Raw genomic sequence first — 15,050 nt, 5'->3', positions numbered from 1 at the left:
GCCTCTGACTTAGTTAGGTTAATCTTGTTTCTGTTGTTTCTTAATTTCTCCTTACACGACACGTTTACATGACTAATAATACTGAGGTAAAGAAACAGCACAGCAGTTCAGAAATAATATTTTAAATACCGAAACAACACAACTTTCGCAAGTTTATGGGTTGATATAAACTGTATCTTTCAACAATGTAGTGCTGAGAGTACTGGGTGAGTGCCATTATGCAAGCCCAAGTCAATAAATAACTAGTGGTGACTATTCTTCACATGTGGATGGATCCGTCCAATAACAGTAGCCCCCCCCCCCCCCCTCGGGGTTTACATGGTGCCCAGTCAGAATCCCACTGCACCCAGAACTCTTAACCCAATCAATAACTATGACATTGGGCCCACCCTCTAACACAGAAGAAAGTAGATTACCAGGACCTGTAAGAACTTGGTAATCCAATAAGGCTGACACTGAATGAGGCCACACCCAGTTTACCCACAGTTATATTATTAATATTCATCTAGGGAAAGTGCCTTGACGCAAACATACATTTTTCATCGTAGACTTGTGGTCGTCCTTCAGGCGTGCCTGTGCGTGTGTGTGTGTGTGTGTGTGTGTATTTCCCTGCTAGCAGCAGTGCGGAGATAACCCGTGTGTGAGTATCTTCGTATGTGTGTGTGTGTGTGTGTGTGAGTATCTTCGTATGTGTGTGTGTGTGTGTGTGTGTGTGTGTGTGTGTGTGTGTGTGTGTGTGTGTGTGCAATCAGAAAAAAGATTGTACTCACATCGGGGTACTCTTTCACAGGCACAAATAGTTTCTCCTGGAGCTGCACCATGGGGCCCACTGCGTCTGGGAGCTCACTGCTCCGCTTCTCTGTGCTGCCGTTTAGCGTGTCGTTGTACATGTCCTTCCGTACACGGCTGATCTCTGGCGGACAGGAGGAGAAGCAAACACGCCAGTCAGATGATATTCAGAACAAAGTGGGTACTGTACAACACCGTTGTAGTCACGCAGATTGGTAAGGATACCAGTCACACCATAACAAAGAAGGACCAAAACGGGGCCATAGACTCGCTCATACAACTACATCATCTGTGGCATAGACCCGCTCATACAACTACATCATCTGTGGCATAGACCCGCTCATACAACTACATTCTGTGGCATAGACCCGCTCATACAACTACATCATCTGTGGCATAGACCCGCTCATACAACTACATCATCTGTGGCATAGACCCGCTCATACAACTACATCATCTGTGGCATAGACCCGCTCATACAACTACATCATCTGTGGCATAGACCCGCTCATACAACTACATCATCTGTGGCATAGACCCGCTCATACAACTACATCATCTGTGGCAGCAAGGAAATATATTCCCTACACAGCAGTTGAAGAATCAAGTGTTTTAGGACATCCGTATGAGAGGTATAGGGACAAGCACCTATTATAGCTATCTCCTATAGCCAACCTCCCATAGCCAACCTCCCATAGCCAACCTCCCATAGCCAACCTCCCATAGCCAACCTCCCATAGCCAACGCCACCTCCCATAGCCAACGCCACCTCCCATAGCCAACGCCACCTCCCATAGCCAACGCCACCTCCCATAGCCAACGCCACCTCCCATAGCCACCTTCCATAGCCATCTCCCATAGCCATCTCCCATAGCCATCTCCCATAGCCATCTCCAACTGGTCTACAGACATAAGATCTTACCACATCTGCCCTCACCTACACACCTCTGGTCACAGATTAAAGGACATTATGATGAGAAGACTATGGGCAAACATGCATAAACAACACATCTGCGATAGTCTGCCTGAAAGAATACACTGTTGCAGGAAGACAGCTGGCCACAGACAGGTTTAAAATGCATGTATGATTGCAACATCACTGGCTGGCTTTCGTCTCTAAATAGTATGAAATGACTTTGATTTCCAAAGTGATTATTGAGTATCTCTTCTCACCATCATCCATCTACAATGAGTGTGGAATCATTCAAGAAAAGCATGAAAACAACAAAACAATTCATAGCTGACAACTATCAAGCCTGCCAATTGGACCCCTATTACTGAAAATAAATAAATGTATGCAATCTCACACAGACATATTTTAGATAGATAACTTAAATTCACCACATCAGTTAATCCAACAATACACACATGTTTAAGGAAATGGGTGTCTAATGCACATAGACACCCATTTCCTTAAATGTGTGTATGGCACACACACACACGTTTAAGGAATTAGGTGTCTATGGCACACACACACACACACACACACGTTTAAGGAATAAAAAAACGACATATACAGCAATTTGAGAAGCTTACTTGAAAGCTACAGAGCAATACCGAAACTCACAATAGACAGCAGACTGGGGAGTCATGTAACCTCTGGCATGACCTCAATAAACAAGTCTAACTGCTGGGCCTGTGGGCCTCGTTTCAGAACTCTCTGTGGCAGAAAAAAATATGCCAGAAAGTCAATACTGTAGTACTGCTGACTGAGAGAGGGGAGAAGGGAGAGAGAGCGAGTGAGAGAGAGAGAGAGAGAGAGAGAGAGAGAGACGTAGAGAGAGAGAAATAGAGACAGACACAGACAGACAGTCAAACAGACAGACAGAGCAAGGGAGAAACTGAGCAATTAAAAAGAGGCAGAAAGAGAGAGACTGAAAAATAAAAGGAGAAAAATAGGCACATCTGAACAAACAGTATATGTCATTCACCTGGTCTGTGTGCGCCGCAAAGGAGAAGCAGGGAGGTGGAGGACAGATAATCACAGTCGATGACTTTAGATCCATTCTGTCATTTCATGAAGGGGGTAATAACTCTCCATTTCTTAAATGAACAGATATTATCCCCGAGGAGAAAAAGGAGAGAGGGAGAGTGGAGGAATGAGAGAGTGAAGGTAAAAAGATAGGTCGAGACAAAGAGAGAAAGAGAGGATAAATAGGGAGAGAGAAGAGAGATATGGAGAAAGTGCGAGAAAGAGCGAGAGAGAGTGCGAGAAAGAGAGAGAGAAAATGAGAAAAAGAGAGAGAGAGAGAGAGAGAGCTTTATAATAAGATGGAAAGGATAATTAAAATCACCAACTCTGTTTGTTTCATAAAAGACATGAACTATACCCATCCCCAGCTGCTGCTGAGGCACACACACGGGCTAATTCTATTACAGATGAATCCTCTGATGCAATTCTCAGGGGCAAACCAAGGAGGAGGGAGAGATGGAATTACAATGGAGATGGCTGCCTGCCATATTGCCATGCTTTCTTCACATAGATACACCGATACGCTCACAACATCCACGGCTTATTGGTTTCTTCACAAAAATACACCCCCCCCCCCCGGGCCTATTGTAATGGAAGGTGATTTTTGGGACGGGCAAATCTTAGCACCGTGGGAGAAAACAACCCTCAGAGAAAACTTCCTTCAATAGGAGCCAGAGGAGTAAATTATACAACACCGACTGTTAGTCCCTCTGAATTAAGGGACAAGAGTGTCTGTTAATGGCTAAAATGTACACAAATGCACAACACTGAAACCCTTCTCTACTCTACACCACGTCAGACAAAGCCCGGGCTCAAGCAAGTGGTATCGACTCGGAATCATCTGTATTCCAGGTCTCATGAATGCTCTCGTGGAATGGCTGCTGTTGGTATTGTTGCAATTATTGCTGTGGCTTCATTTTTGGGAGATGTCACACACAACAAGTCACCGCAACGTGTGGGAGTAAACAGTACCATATAGATACCTAAAAGAAAGAAAGCTCATTTAGATGTGTTGTGGTGTTTAGGGGTTATTGTCCAGACATTTTGTTAAAGAGGGAAAGGAAACCAACTTTAGAGCATTGCAAAGAATTTCAAATCCAAGGGGCCTTGGGACGAAGCCTGGGGGTATTCCAAACCAAATGGTCTTAGTGAATCATCCGGTGTACTTATACACATAGCTTAGTCCTACATGTGAAATGTCACACCGGATAGTGCTTGTCTGTTATGTACATAGATAACAATCATGTTTTTCTCCCACCCAGCCTCTGGCATGCTACTACTGCCTTTAAAACACATGAGATGGAGGGGGGGGGGCGATGCATTGGCTCCCTTTCAGCTTTTATTTTGTCCCTACCATGGACGCCACGCAGCACTGCTGTTTCAAGCTCTCAGATGAAATAGAGCTCAGGGCTGTATAAGAAGTCAACCCCAGCTAATGCAAGTGGATGGGGAAATGTAGGGACAAAAATATTTCTAAGTTAATTTAATGGATGATTTGAGGGGAACGATGTGATCTTATAAAAAGCATGCTGGGTAATTTAATTAAATTGTCAGATTAATATTTGACCGTGAGCAGATGTTTGTTGATGCTAGGAATGTCTTGATTTATGAGACATACATCGGTGTGAATGAATTGTGTGTGTATGTTTGGTTGTACTTTCTTTTGGCCAGTTCCTGAGTGTTGTCCAGTGGTCAGACTAGGCCACAGTCCTGAGGATGATTAAACTGTCACTGGTGATTTATGGACAGCGTTATTACAGCGTTTTAAACCAGTTTTTTTTTTTTTGTGATTTGTCAGCTTTCTAAACCCCTCTGAATTCAATCAATTTCCTGCTATTGCCTGAAGGGCAACTCCTACTGCACTCCTGAGCACACAACGCTGCCACCTGCCTATGTGGACACACACACACTTTAGCTCGCACCCACAGACACACTTTAGCTCGCACCCACACCAACACCCACACACACACACACACACAGTGACTCATACAAATATACATTTAGTTCAAGAAGGTAACATTACATTTTCTCCATTAAGGAACGGTGCCAATCTGACAAGGATATGATGACTTTTGCGATGCACATCCAAGTGATCCTGAGAGAGAGCGAGATGTAAGCTGAGTAACCCTACTCTGAATCAATACACCCAGATGAATTTACCCTCCAATTGAACACCATCTGCCACATATATCGGCAGCAATCAGCCTCAGCTTTCCTGAACATCACAAACTATTAGCCTATAGCCTCAGAACAAATGACTCTCACAGGCACAAGCTTTCATCCACAAACCCTTAACCATCTCACCGCATCAAACACCCTAAACAGTTGCTCGTTCAATAAACAGAATAAAGCAAAATAATAAATAAATAAATAAAAGGGACCTGGTGAACGTCAAACTGAAACATCAACAGCTGCGAATGCCTCTGTTCAATTAGCAGCCTGGAGGACACACGCCAACTTGTACCAGGAGATTGATCCGATTACTGAAAAAGCAGCTGGTGAGTTTACCGTGCTTTAACTGACACTACGTGAGGCTTCTCAGCTGATCCCCAGTATGTGAGATCAGTTTATCAGATGCAGTATGTGTGTGTTTTGCGCGCGTGTATGCTTGTGTGTGTGTGTCTGTAATCAGCTGGCGCCCTACACAGGTCGCATTCTTCACAAGGTTGATACGATGTGATATCTCTGTCCTTTATGAGAAGGGCAGCAGACACACACACACACACACACACACACACACACACACACACACACACACACACACACACAGATAGGAGATAAAACAAAGACACAGAGAAAGGAAAATAAAGACAAAAAAGCCACACAAAAAAAGTGAGAGGAAGATGTGCATACAGAAAAGAGAAAAAAAGGGAGAGAGCAAAAGAAAGAGCGAGACACTGAGACAGAGAGAAAACGAGATACAGACAGAGAGAAAACGAGATACAGGCAGAGAGAGACAAAGAGAAAACGAGATACAGACAGAGAGAGACAGAGAGAAAACGAGATACAGACAGAGAGAAAACGAGATACAGACAGAGAGAAAACGAGATACAGACAGAGAGAAAATGAGATACAGACAGAGAGAAAACGAGATACAGACAGAGAGAAAACGAGATACAGACAGAGAAAACGAGATGCAGGCAGAGAGAAAACGAGATACAGGCAGAAAGAAAACAAGATACAGGCAGAGAGAAAACGAGATACAGACAGAGAGAGACAGAGAAAATGAGATACAGACAGAGAGAAAATGAGATACAGACAGAGAGAAAACGAGATACAGGCAGAGAGAGACAGAGAGAAAACGAGATACAGACAGAGAGAGACAGAGAGAAAACGAGATACAGACAGAGAGAAAACGAGATACAGACAGAAAGAAAACGAGATACAGACAGAGAGAAAACGAGATACAGGCAGAGAGAAAACGAGATACAGGCAGAAAGAAAACGAGATACAGGCAGAGAGAAAACGAGATACAGACAGATACAGACAGAGAGAAAACGAGATACAGACAGAGAGAAAACGAGATACAGACAGAGTGAAAACGAGATACAGACAGAGAGAAAACGAGATACAGGCAGAGAGAAAACGAGATACAGAGAGAAAACGAAATACAGGCAGAGAGAAAACGAGATACAGACAGAGAGAAAACGAGATACAGGCAGAGAGAAAACAAGATACAGGCAGAGAGAAAACGAGATACAGACAGAGAGAAAACGAGATACAGGCAGAGAGAAAACAAAATACAGGCAGAGAGAGAGACAGAGAGAAAACGAGATACAGACAGAGAGAAAACGAGATACAGGCAGAGAGAAAACGAGATACAGGCAGAGAGAGAGACAGAGAGAAAACGAGATACAGACAGAGAGAGACAGAGAGAAAACGAGATACAGACAGAGAGAAAATGAGATACAGGCAGAGAGAAAACGAGATACAGGCAGAGAGAAAACGAGATACAGGCAGAGAGAAAACGAGATACAGGCAGAGAGAAAACGAGATACAGACAGAGAGAAAACGAGATACAGGCAGAGAGAAAACAAAATACAGGCAGAGAGAGAGACAGAGAGAAAACGAGATACAGGCAGAGAGAAAACGAGATACAGGCAGAGAGAGACAGAGAGAAAACGAGATACAGACAGAGAGAAAATGACATACAGACAGAGAGAGACAGAGAGAAAACGAGATACAGGCAGAGAGAGAGACAGAGAGAAAACGAGATACAGGCAGAGAGAAAACGAGATACAGGCAGAGAGAGACAGAGAGAAAACGAGATACAGACAGAGAGAAAATGACATACAGACAGAGAGAGACAGAGAGAAAACGAGATACAGTCAGAGAGAGAGACAGAGAGAAAACGAGATTCAGACAGAGAGAAAACGAGATACAGGCAGAGAGAGAGACAGAGAGAAAACGAGATACAGGCAGAGAGAGAGACAGAGAGAAAACGAGATACAGGCAGAGAGAGAGACAGAGAGAAAACGAGATACAGGCAGAGAGAAAACGAGATACAGGCAGAGAGAAAACGAGATACAGGCAGAGAGAAAACGAGATACAGACAGAGAAAAAACGAGATACAGGCAGAGAGAAAACAAAATACAGGCAGAGAGAGAGACAGAGAGAAAACGAGATACAGACAGAGAGAAAACGAGATACAGGCAGAGAGAAAACGAGATACAGGCAGAGAGAGAGACAGAGAGAAAACGAGATACAGACAGAGAGAGACAGAGAGAAAACGAGATACAGACAGAGAGAAAATGAGATACAGGCAGAGAGAAAACGAGATACAGGCAGAGAGAAAATGAGATACAGGCAGAGAGAAAACGAGATACAGGCAGATAGAAAACGAGATACAAGCAGAGAGAGACAGAGAGAAAACGAGATACAGACAGAGAGAAAATAAGATACAGGCAGAGAGAAAATGAGATACAGACAGAGAGAAAACGAGATACAGGCAGAGAGAAAACGAGATACAGGCAGAGAGAGATAGAGAGAAAACGAGATACAGACAGAGAGAAAATGACATACAGACAGAGAGAGACAGAGAGAAAACGAGATACAGACAGAGAGAAAATGACATACAGACGGAGAGAAAACGAGATTCAGACAGAGAGAAAACGAGATACAGGCAGAGAGAGAGACAGAGAGAAAACGAGATACAGGCAGAGAGAGAGACAGAGAGAAAACGAGATACAGGCAGAGAGAGAGACAGAGAGAAAACGAGATACAGGCAGAGAGAAAACGAGATACAGGCAGAGAGAAAACGAGATACAGGCAGAGAGAAAACGAGATACAGACAGAGAGAAAACGAGATACAGGCAGAGAGAAAACAAAATACAGGCAGAGAGAGAGACAGAGAGAAAACGAGATACAGACAGAGAGAAAACGAGATACAGGCAGAGAGAAAACGAGATACAGGCAGAGAGAGAGACAGAGAGAAAACGAGATACAGACAGAGAGAGACAGAGAGAAAACGAGATACAGGCAGAGAGAAAACGAGATACAGGCAGAGAGAAAACGAGATACAGGCAGAGAGAAAACGAGATACAGACAGAGAGAAAATAAGATACAGGCAGAGAGAAAATGAGATACAGACAGAGAGAGACAGAGAGAAAACGAGATACAGGCAGAGAGAGAGACAGAGAGAAAACGAGATACAGGCAGAGAGAAAACGAGATACAGGCAGAGAGAGACAGAGAGAAAACGAGATACAGACAGAGAGAAAATGACATACAGACAGAGAGAGACAGAGAGAAAACGAGATACAGTCAGAGAGAGAGACAGAGAGAAAACGAGATTCAGACAGAGAGAAAACGAGATACAGGCAGAGAGAGAGACAGAGAGAAAACGAGATACAGACAGAGAGAAAATGAGATACAGACAGAGAGAGAGACAGAGAGAAAATGAGATACAGACAGAGAGAAAACGAGATACAGACAGAGAGAGAGACAGAGAGAAAACGAGATACAGACAGAGTGAAAACGAGATACAGAGAGAGAGACAGAGGGAAAACGAGACAGAGAGAGAGAGAACGAGATACAGACAGAGAGAGACAGAGAAAAAACGAGATACAGAGAGAGAGAGAGACAGAGAGAAAACGAGATACAGACAGAGAGAAAACGAGAGCACGAAATACAGACAGAGACAGAGAGAGTATCGCCCCGACACCCTTCTGTGTTGTAATTACGGGGCTCTGTGAGTGGCGACCACATCCAGAGTGAAGGTTCAGTTGGGGGGGGGGGGGGGGGGCACTCAAACAGAGATGCCATCTGGAGCTGTGCTTTCTGCAGAATAATAATTATCCTCCTTCCCACCCTTCGCTCCCTCCCTCTCTCTACCTGCTTTGTGTCCACCTACAGAGGTCTGATTGCAGCTAAATCAATCCAACACAAGTTGGACTTCAGCTCCAGCGGTATGTGATGTTGCCATCTCTGGGGGGGGGGGGGGGGGGGGGACAAATAGGGAGATAAATCTCGGGGGTCTGTTTCATTGGGGGACGAGGTGCCATACTTAGATGCCCTAACAGCGGGCAGCAGCTCATATCCCACTGCCGCTGTGGAATCTGGGGCCCGCTGGGCGCAAACCAGCTGTGCCCTAATGAGAAGCCTCCTGAAATCCCTCGCTCCGATTCTGACGTCACACGCTCCGAAAATGAGCAGGGACACTCAAGCAGCGGAAATCCCTGTCACGAAGAAGAGAAGAGGAGGAGGAGGAGAAAGGAGGAAGAGAACGGAGGGGGGGGGGGGATGCTTACTCTGCACTGCCTGCTCTGGCACATACCCACTTCAATTAGCTCAGTGTGGCGGAGTGGTGGAGCTAGCAGAGTGTAGTAGCAGACCCAGTGGAGTATTCCTGAAAGTGCCTGTACGCTGGTGCAGACGGCTACCGTGCACGGTCTGATCAGGGAGACAGGGCTGACAGATCTCATCATCCACCCTGCTGCCTAATCACAGACAGCAGCGACTGCACACACACACACAGAGATGGATATACAAGCACGCACACACACACACAGATGGACACACAAGCACGCACATACACACACACAGATGGATACACAAGCACGCACACACACGCACACACACGCACGCACACACACACAATATCTACAGTAAAATAGCAAGGCTGGTGCCTGTGTGATACACTGTACTGTGATTAGGGCAGGAGCTCAGACAAGTATTCCAGGTCAGCTTGTGTACCGGTATATGCGATATGCTCAGTGCATTCGGAAAGTATTCAGACCCCTTGACTTTTTCCACATTTGGATTCAATTGTTTTTTTTTCTTTCATCAATCTACACACAATGCCCCATAATGACAAAGCAAAAATAGGTTTTTAGAAAATGTTGGAAGTGGAAGAAGAAAAAAAAAGAACTGAAATATCACATTTACATAAGAATGTATCAGACCAGAAGATCTTGTTTCTCATGGTCTGAGAGTCTAGGTGCCCTTTGTCAAACTCCAAGAAGGCTCAATGCCAAATCTTTTCAGTCTCCTGATGGCGAATAGGTTCTCTTAAAACCCCTATTACTTATTCCTGCGCCTGTCTCCCGAATCATTCATACCAACGTGACAGGTATACTGTACCAATCTGCTTTTGAGCAGTTGCTGCCTCAGGAGGTGCTAACACAAAGGAAATTATGATTCTCAGTGGTGATGGCTAATGTGGGCCAGCAGAGAGGACTGTGCTGGGCTGAGCATGGAGGGAAGCATATGGACACAGCGGCACAGTGACGTGGATGCCCTATTACAGGGGCTGAGTCACTGGCTTACTGGTGCTCTTCCATGCCGTCCCTAGGTGGGGTGCATCACTTGAGTGGGTTGAGTCATTGACGTGATCTTCCTGTCTGGGTTGGCGCCCCCCCTGGGTTGTGCCGTGGCGGAGATCTTTGTGAGCTATACCCGGCCTTGTCTCAGGATGGTAAGTTGGTGGTTGAAGATATTCCTCTAGTGGTGTGGGGGCTGTGCTTTGGCAAAGTGGGTGGGGTTATATCCTGCCTGTTTGGCCCTGTCCGGGGGTATCATCGGATGGGGCCACAGTGTCTCCTGACCCCTCCTGTCTCAGCCTCCAGTATTTATGCTGCAGTAGTTTATGTGTCGGGGGGCTAGGGTCAGTCTGTTATATCTGGAGTACTTCTCCTGTCTTATCCAGTGTCCTGTGTGAATTTAAGTATGCTCTCTAATTCTCTCTTTCTCTCTTTCTTTCTTTCTCTCTCTCGGAGGACATGAGCCCTAGGATCATGACTCAGGACTACCTGGCATGATGACTCCTTGCTGTCCCCAGTCCACCTGGCCGTGCTGCTGCTCCAGATTCAACTGTTCTGCCTGCGGCTTTGGAACCCTGACCTGTTCACCGGATGTGCTACCTGTCCCAGACCTGCTGTTTTCAACTCTCTAGAGACAGCAGGAGCGGTAGAGATACTCTTAATGATCGGCTATGAAAAGCCAACTGACATTTACTCCTGAGGTGCTGACTTGTTGCACCCTCGACAACTACTGTGATTATTATTTGACCATGCTGGTCATTTATGAACATTTGAACATCTTGGCCATGTTCTGTTATAATCTCCACCCGGCACAGCCAGAAGAAGACTGGCCACCCCTCATAGCCTGGTTCCTCTCTAGGTTTCTTCCTAGGTTTGGGCCTTTCTAGGGAGTTTTCCCTAGCCACCGTGCTTCTACACCTGCATTGCTTGCTGTTTGGGGTTTTAGGCTGGGTTTCTGTACAGCACTTTGAGATATCAGCTGATGTAAGAAGGGCTGTATAAATACATTTGATTTGATTTGATGCCACATGCCCCGGAGCTGGCCTGACGGGCTCACTACCATCTCTCTACAGGCCTGGGCAAAAACAAACTGGAGGAAAGACACGCAGATAGACACTGAATTAGAGTGACACCTGAGCCATGGCCTGTTCATCCCGCTACCATCTAGAAGGCAGAGACAGTACAGATGCATCAAAGCTGGGAATGAGAGACTGATAAACATCTTCTATCTCCAGGCCATCAGACTGTTAAACAGTCACCACTAGCTGGCTTCTGTCCAGTACCCTGCCCTGAACCTTAGACACTGTGGCTAGCCGGCAACCACCCAGTACCCAGCCCTGAACCTTAGACACTGTGACTAGCCGGCTACCACCCAGTACCCTGCCCTGAACCTTAGACACTGTGACTAGCCGGCTACCACCCAGTACCCTGCCCTGAACCTTAGACACTGTGACTAGCCGGCTACCACCCAGTACCCTGCCCCGTATCTTAGAGACTGATCTCCATTGAATACTGGTCATTTTACTAATGTTTACATACTGTTTTACACACTTTATATGTATATACTGTATTCTAGTCATGGTTCATTCTATAGAACTACTGCTGTACACACCTGTTCTATTCACATACCGTCCGTACTGTCTATACACACACAATTATTTATATTCATATTCCGGACTCTGACATTGCTAATTCATTTCTTTCTTTTGTATTTTTATTTTATTATGTGTGTATTGTTTTATATTTCTAGGTATTACCGCACTGTTGGAGCTAGAAACATAAGCATTTCACTGCACCTGCGATAAGATCTGCAAATCTGTGTACACGACCAATAAACTAGAATTTGATAAGAGCTACTGAGAGACACTGACATAGAGTAAGACACTGATGCTATGAGATACTGAGCTAATGTTAGACACTCAGAGACATTGAGCTAATGCGAGACGCTCAGAGACATTGAGCTAATGCGAGACGCTCAGAGACATTGAGCTAATGCGAGACGCTCAGAGACAATGATATAATGTGAGACGCTCAGCAACAATGGGATAATGTGAACACTCAGAGAAACATTGAGCTAATGCAAGATGCTCAGAGAGACACTGGGATAATGTAAGACACTCAGAGAGACACTGAGATAATGTGAGACACTCAGAGAGACACTGAGATAATGTAAGACACTCAGCTACATTGAGATAATGTAAGACACCCAGAGAGACACTGAGATAATGTGAGACACCCAGAGAGACACTGAGATAATGTAAGACACTCAGAGAGACACTGAGATAATGTAAGACAGTCAGAGACATTGAGATAATGTAAGACACTCAGAGAGACAATGAGATAATGTAAGACACTCAGCTACATTGAGATAATGTAAGACACCCAGAGAGACACTGAGATAATGTGAGACACTCAGAGAGACACTGAGATAATGTAAGACACTCAGAGAGACCCTGAGATAATGTGAGACACTCAGAGAGACACTGAGATAATGTAAGACACCCAGATAGACACTGAGATAATGTAAGACACTCAGAGAGACAATGAGATAATGTAAGACACTCAGATACATTGAGATAATGTAAGACACCCAGAGAGACACTGAGACAATGTAAGACACTCAGAGACATTGAGATAATGTAAGACACTCAGAGAGACAATGAGAAAATGTAAGACACTCAGATACATTGAGATAATGTAAGACACTCAGCTATATTGAGATAATGTAAGACACCCAGAGAGACACTGAGATAATGTGAGACACTCAGAGAGACACTGAGATAATGTAAGACTGTGAGATACTGAACAGGCCACATTTGGTACATTTACAACTATGCTACAACTACAACTATTCACAGCCATGCTGAAACGTGGTCAGATTTAGCCACACAGCTAAGGCAAATATACGAGATACAAACTGCGCTCAGTGATTTCCTTTCTGGATGAACACAGCAACATACTGATGAAACATTCCTGCGCTGTTCTGCATGCTCTGGCTTAGACTGACATAATTGGGTTGGGCTGTCACGAGACATGCGGTTAAGGAGTTAATGGTTTAATGCTTGTTAATGAGTGGCAGCAGATATCACATGTTTTGAGGATGGGAGGTCGGACGGAGGATCCGTCCAAATGATCGACAAACATTATCAGCTAGCTCTAAGAAAGAAAACTGCTTCAGAGTCCAAATAAAACGATTTAGTGTTGCATATCTCGACCAAAATAAAAATTCAGGACCGAAATCACATGTTGTGAGCAGTATCAGAACTCAGCTTTACAAATCCAAAAGAGATCATTTACACTTCTCAACCTCAATGTTCCAACTAAAGATAGGCCTACAGTATTTCAACGAATCTAACATCTTGCAGCCGAAATTTAAGACACTTATAATCAACCTTCAAAAGAGTAAAGAATAATCTCTCTCTCCTTTGAGCCCTTAGTAAGCCGAGATAATTGAGGTCAAGGATTGCTCATTTTTCACAGGCGGGTCTTGATGCTCTTTATCAGCATTAAACTAGGCGGTCTAATAGATGGTTCATTAGGTGGATACCTTTGAATGTCCTTTAGAGTGGACTTGGGCACCAGCCCAGAACATTTGAAAATCACCTCAGAAAAGTGGTGAGATTCAAATGAGAAAATAAGGAACCTCCAACCTCCTACCACACCTTGAACTTTGAGCTGGTGACAGAGGGAAAACACATCAATCTTTTAGATTCCCCAAGCAAACAACAATTGCAGAATGTGTTGAAGCGTTAACTTTGTGTCAAGAAGTGGAAGAAAAATAGCCCGTGCTCAAAAGAGGCTGACACAGAAGGCCTACAGTCTTGAAAGGTTGAAGCACTCACAGTCTTTTACAGCGCTGTTCTTTATTGGCTTTTGAAATGAATTACAGCAGGGTAATTAACATCGCAGTCTCCGTACAGGTGGTCCAGTCTAACTTTTGCGCTTTGATTTGAAAAGCAAGGGTAGACGGCGAGCCATCATTTGACATAAGCTAAAGCAGACCCATAGCGCACGCAGGAGCACTTACTCAATCCCACACGCGACTCTCAGATGAAGATATCAACCCTAAACCTTTAGGATGTCATTTCCTCGAGAATTATTTGTTTACTTCAAACCATCTGAGGGGGAGCAGCGGAAGCAGCAAGAGCAAGAGAAACCATGTGGGAGCAAAGTCTAGCGATAAAAATGAGGTCACACGTTGCCTGCGCATTTAAACTTTTTCACGTTTCAATAAATAGGTTTCATCCATTTTTTTCACATGCTCTTTTTCATGCCCACCCCTCAGTCCTCCACCCCATCCCCCCACATCTCCCCCCCCCCCCCCCCCCCCCCCCCCCAACACACAGCCGTAATACTGTAACCCTGCGGATGACTTACTTACTCAACGTTCCGTGGTAGAAAGGGGTTTCAATAGCAGATGGTGCTTTTAAAATGAGAAATGTGAATGCATTATAGAAGAACACACGGATGTATTCTCGCATAATGCTGGTATCGCAGGGAGAACGGAATAATGATGCGCATTAATACAGA

The 15,050-nt window shown here is 44.7% G+C and overlaps 1 protein-coding gene across 8 annotated transcripts in view; it reads right to left on the bottom strand.

Moving 5' to 3' along the window:
• Nucleotides 1-15,050, bottom strand: part of LOC110502352 (KH domain-containing RNA-binding protein QKI) — a 149,771-nt gene that overhangs the window by 75,381 nt on the left and 59,340 nt on the right. For all 8 annotated transcript variants that reach the window (XM_090216682.1, XM_090216684.1, XM_090216683.1 and 5 more), the window contains one exon: nt 771-913. In XM_090216682.1, the coding sequence (XP_090072808.1) occupies nt 771-913 (143 nt within the window). The remainder of the gene's footprint in view (nt 1-770; nt 914-15,050) is intronic.

The sequence above is a fragment of the Oncorhynchus mykiss genome, chromosome 23 (genome assembly GCF_057628025.1).
Source record: "Oncorhynchus mykiss isolate SJ-2025 chromosome 23, ASM5762802v1, whole genome shotgun sequence".
Lineage (NCBI taxonomy): Eukaryota > Metazoa > Chordata > Actinopteri > Salmoniformes > Salmonidae > Oncorhynchus > Oncorhynchus mykiss.
Note: the sequence above shows the minus strand (reverse complement) of the source record. Positions and strands in the feature narration are given on the sequence as shown.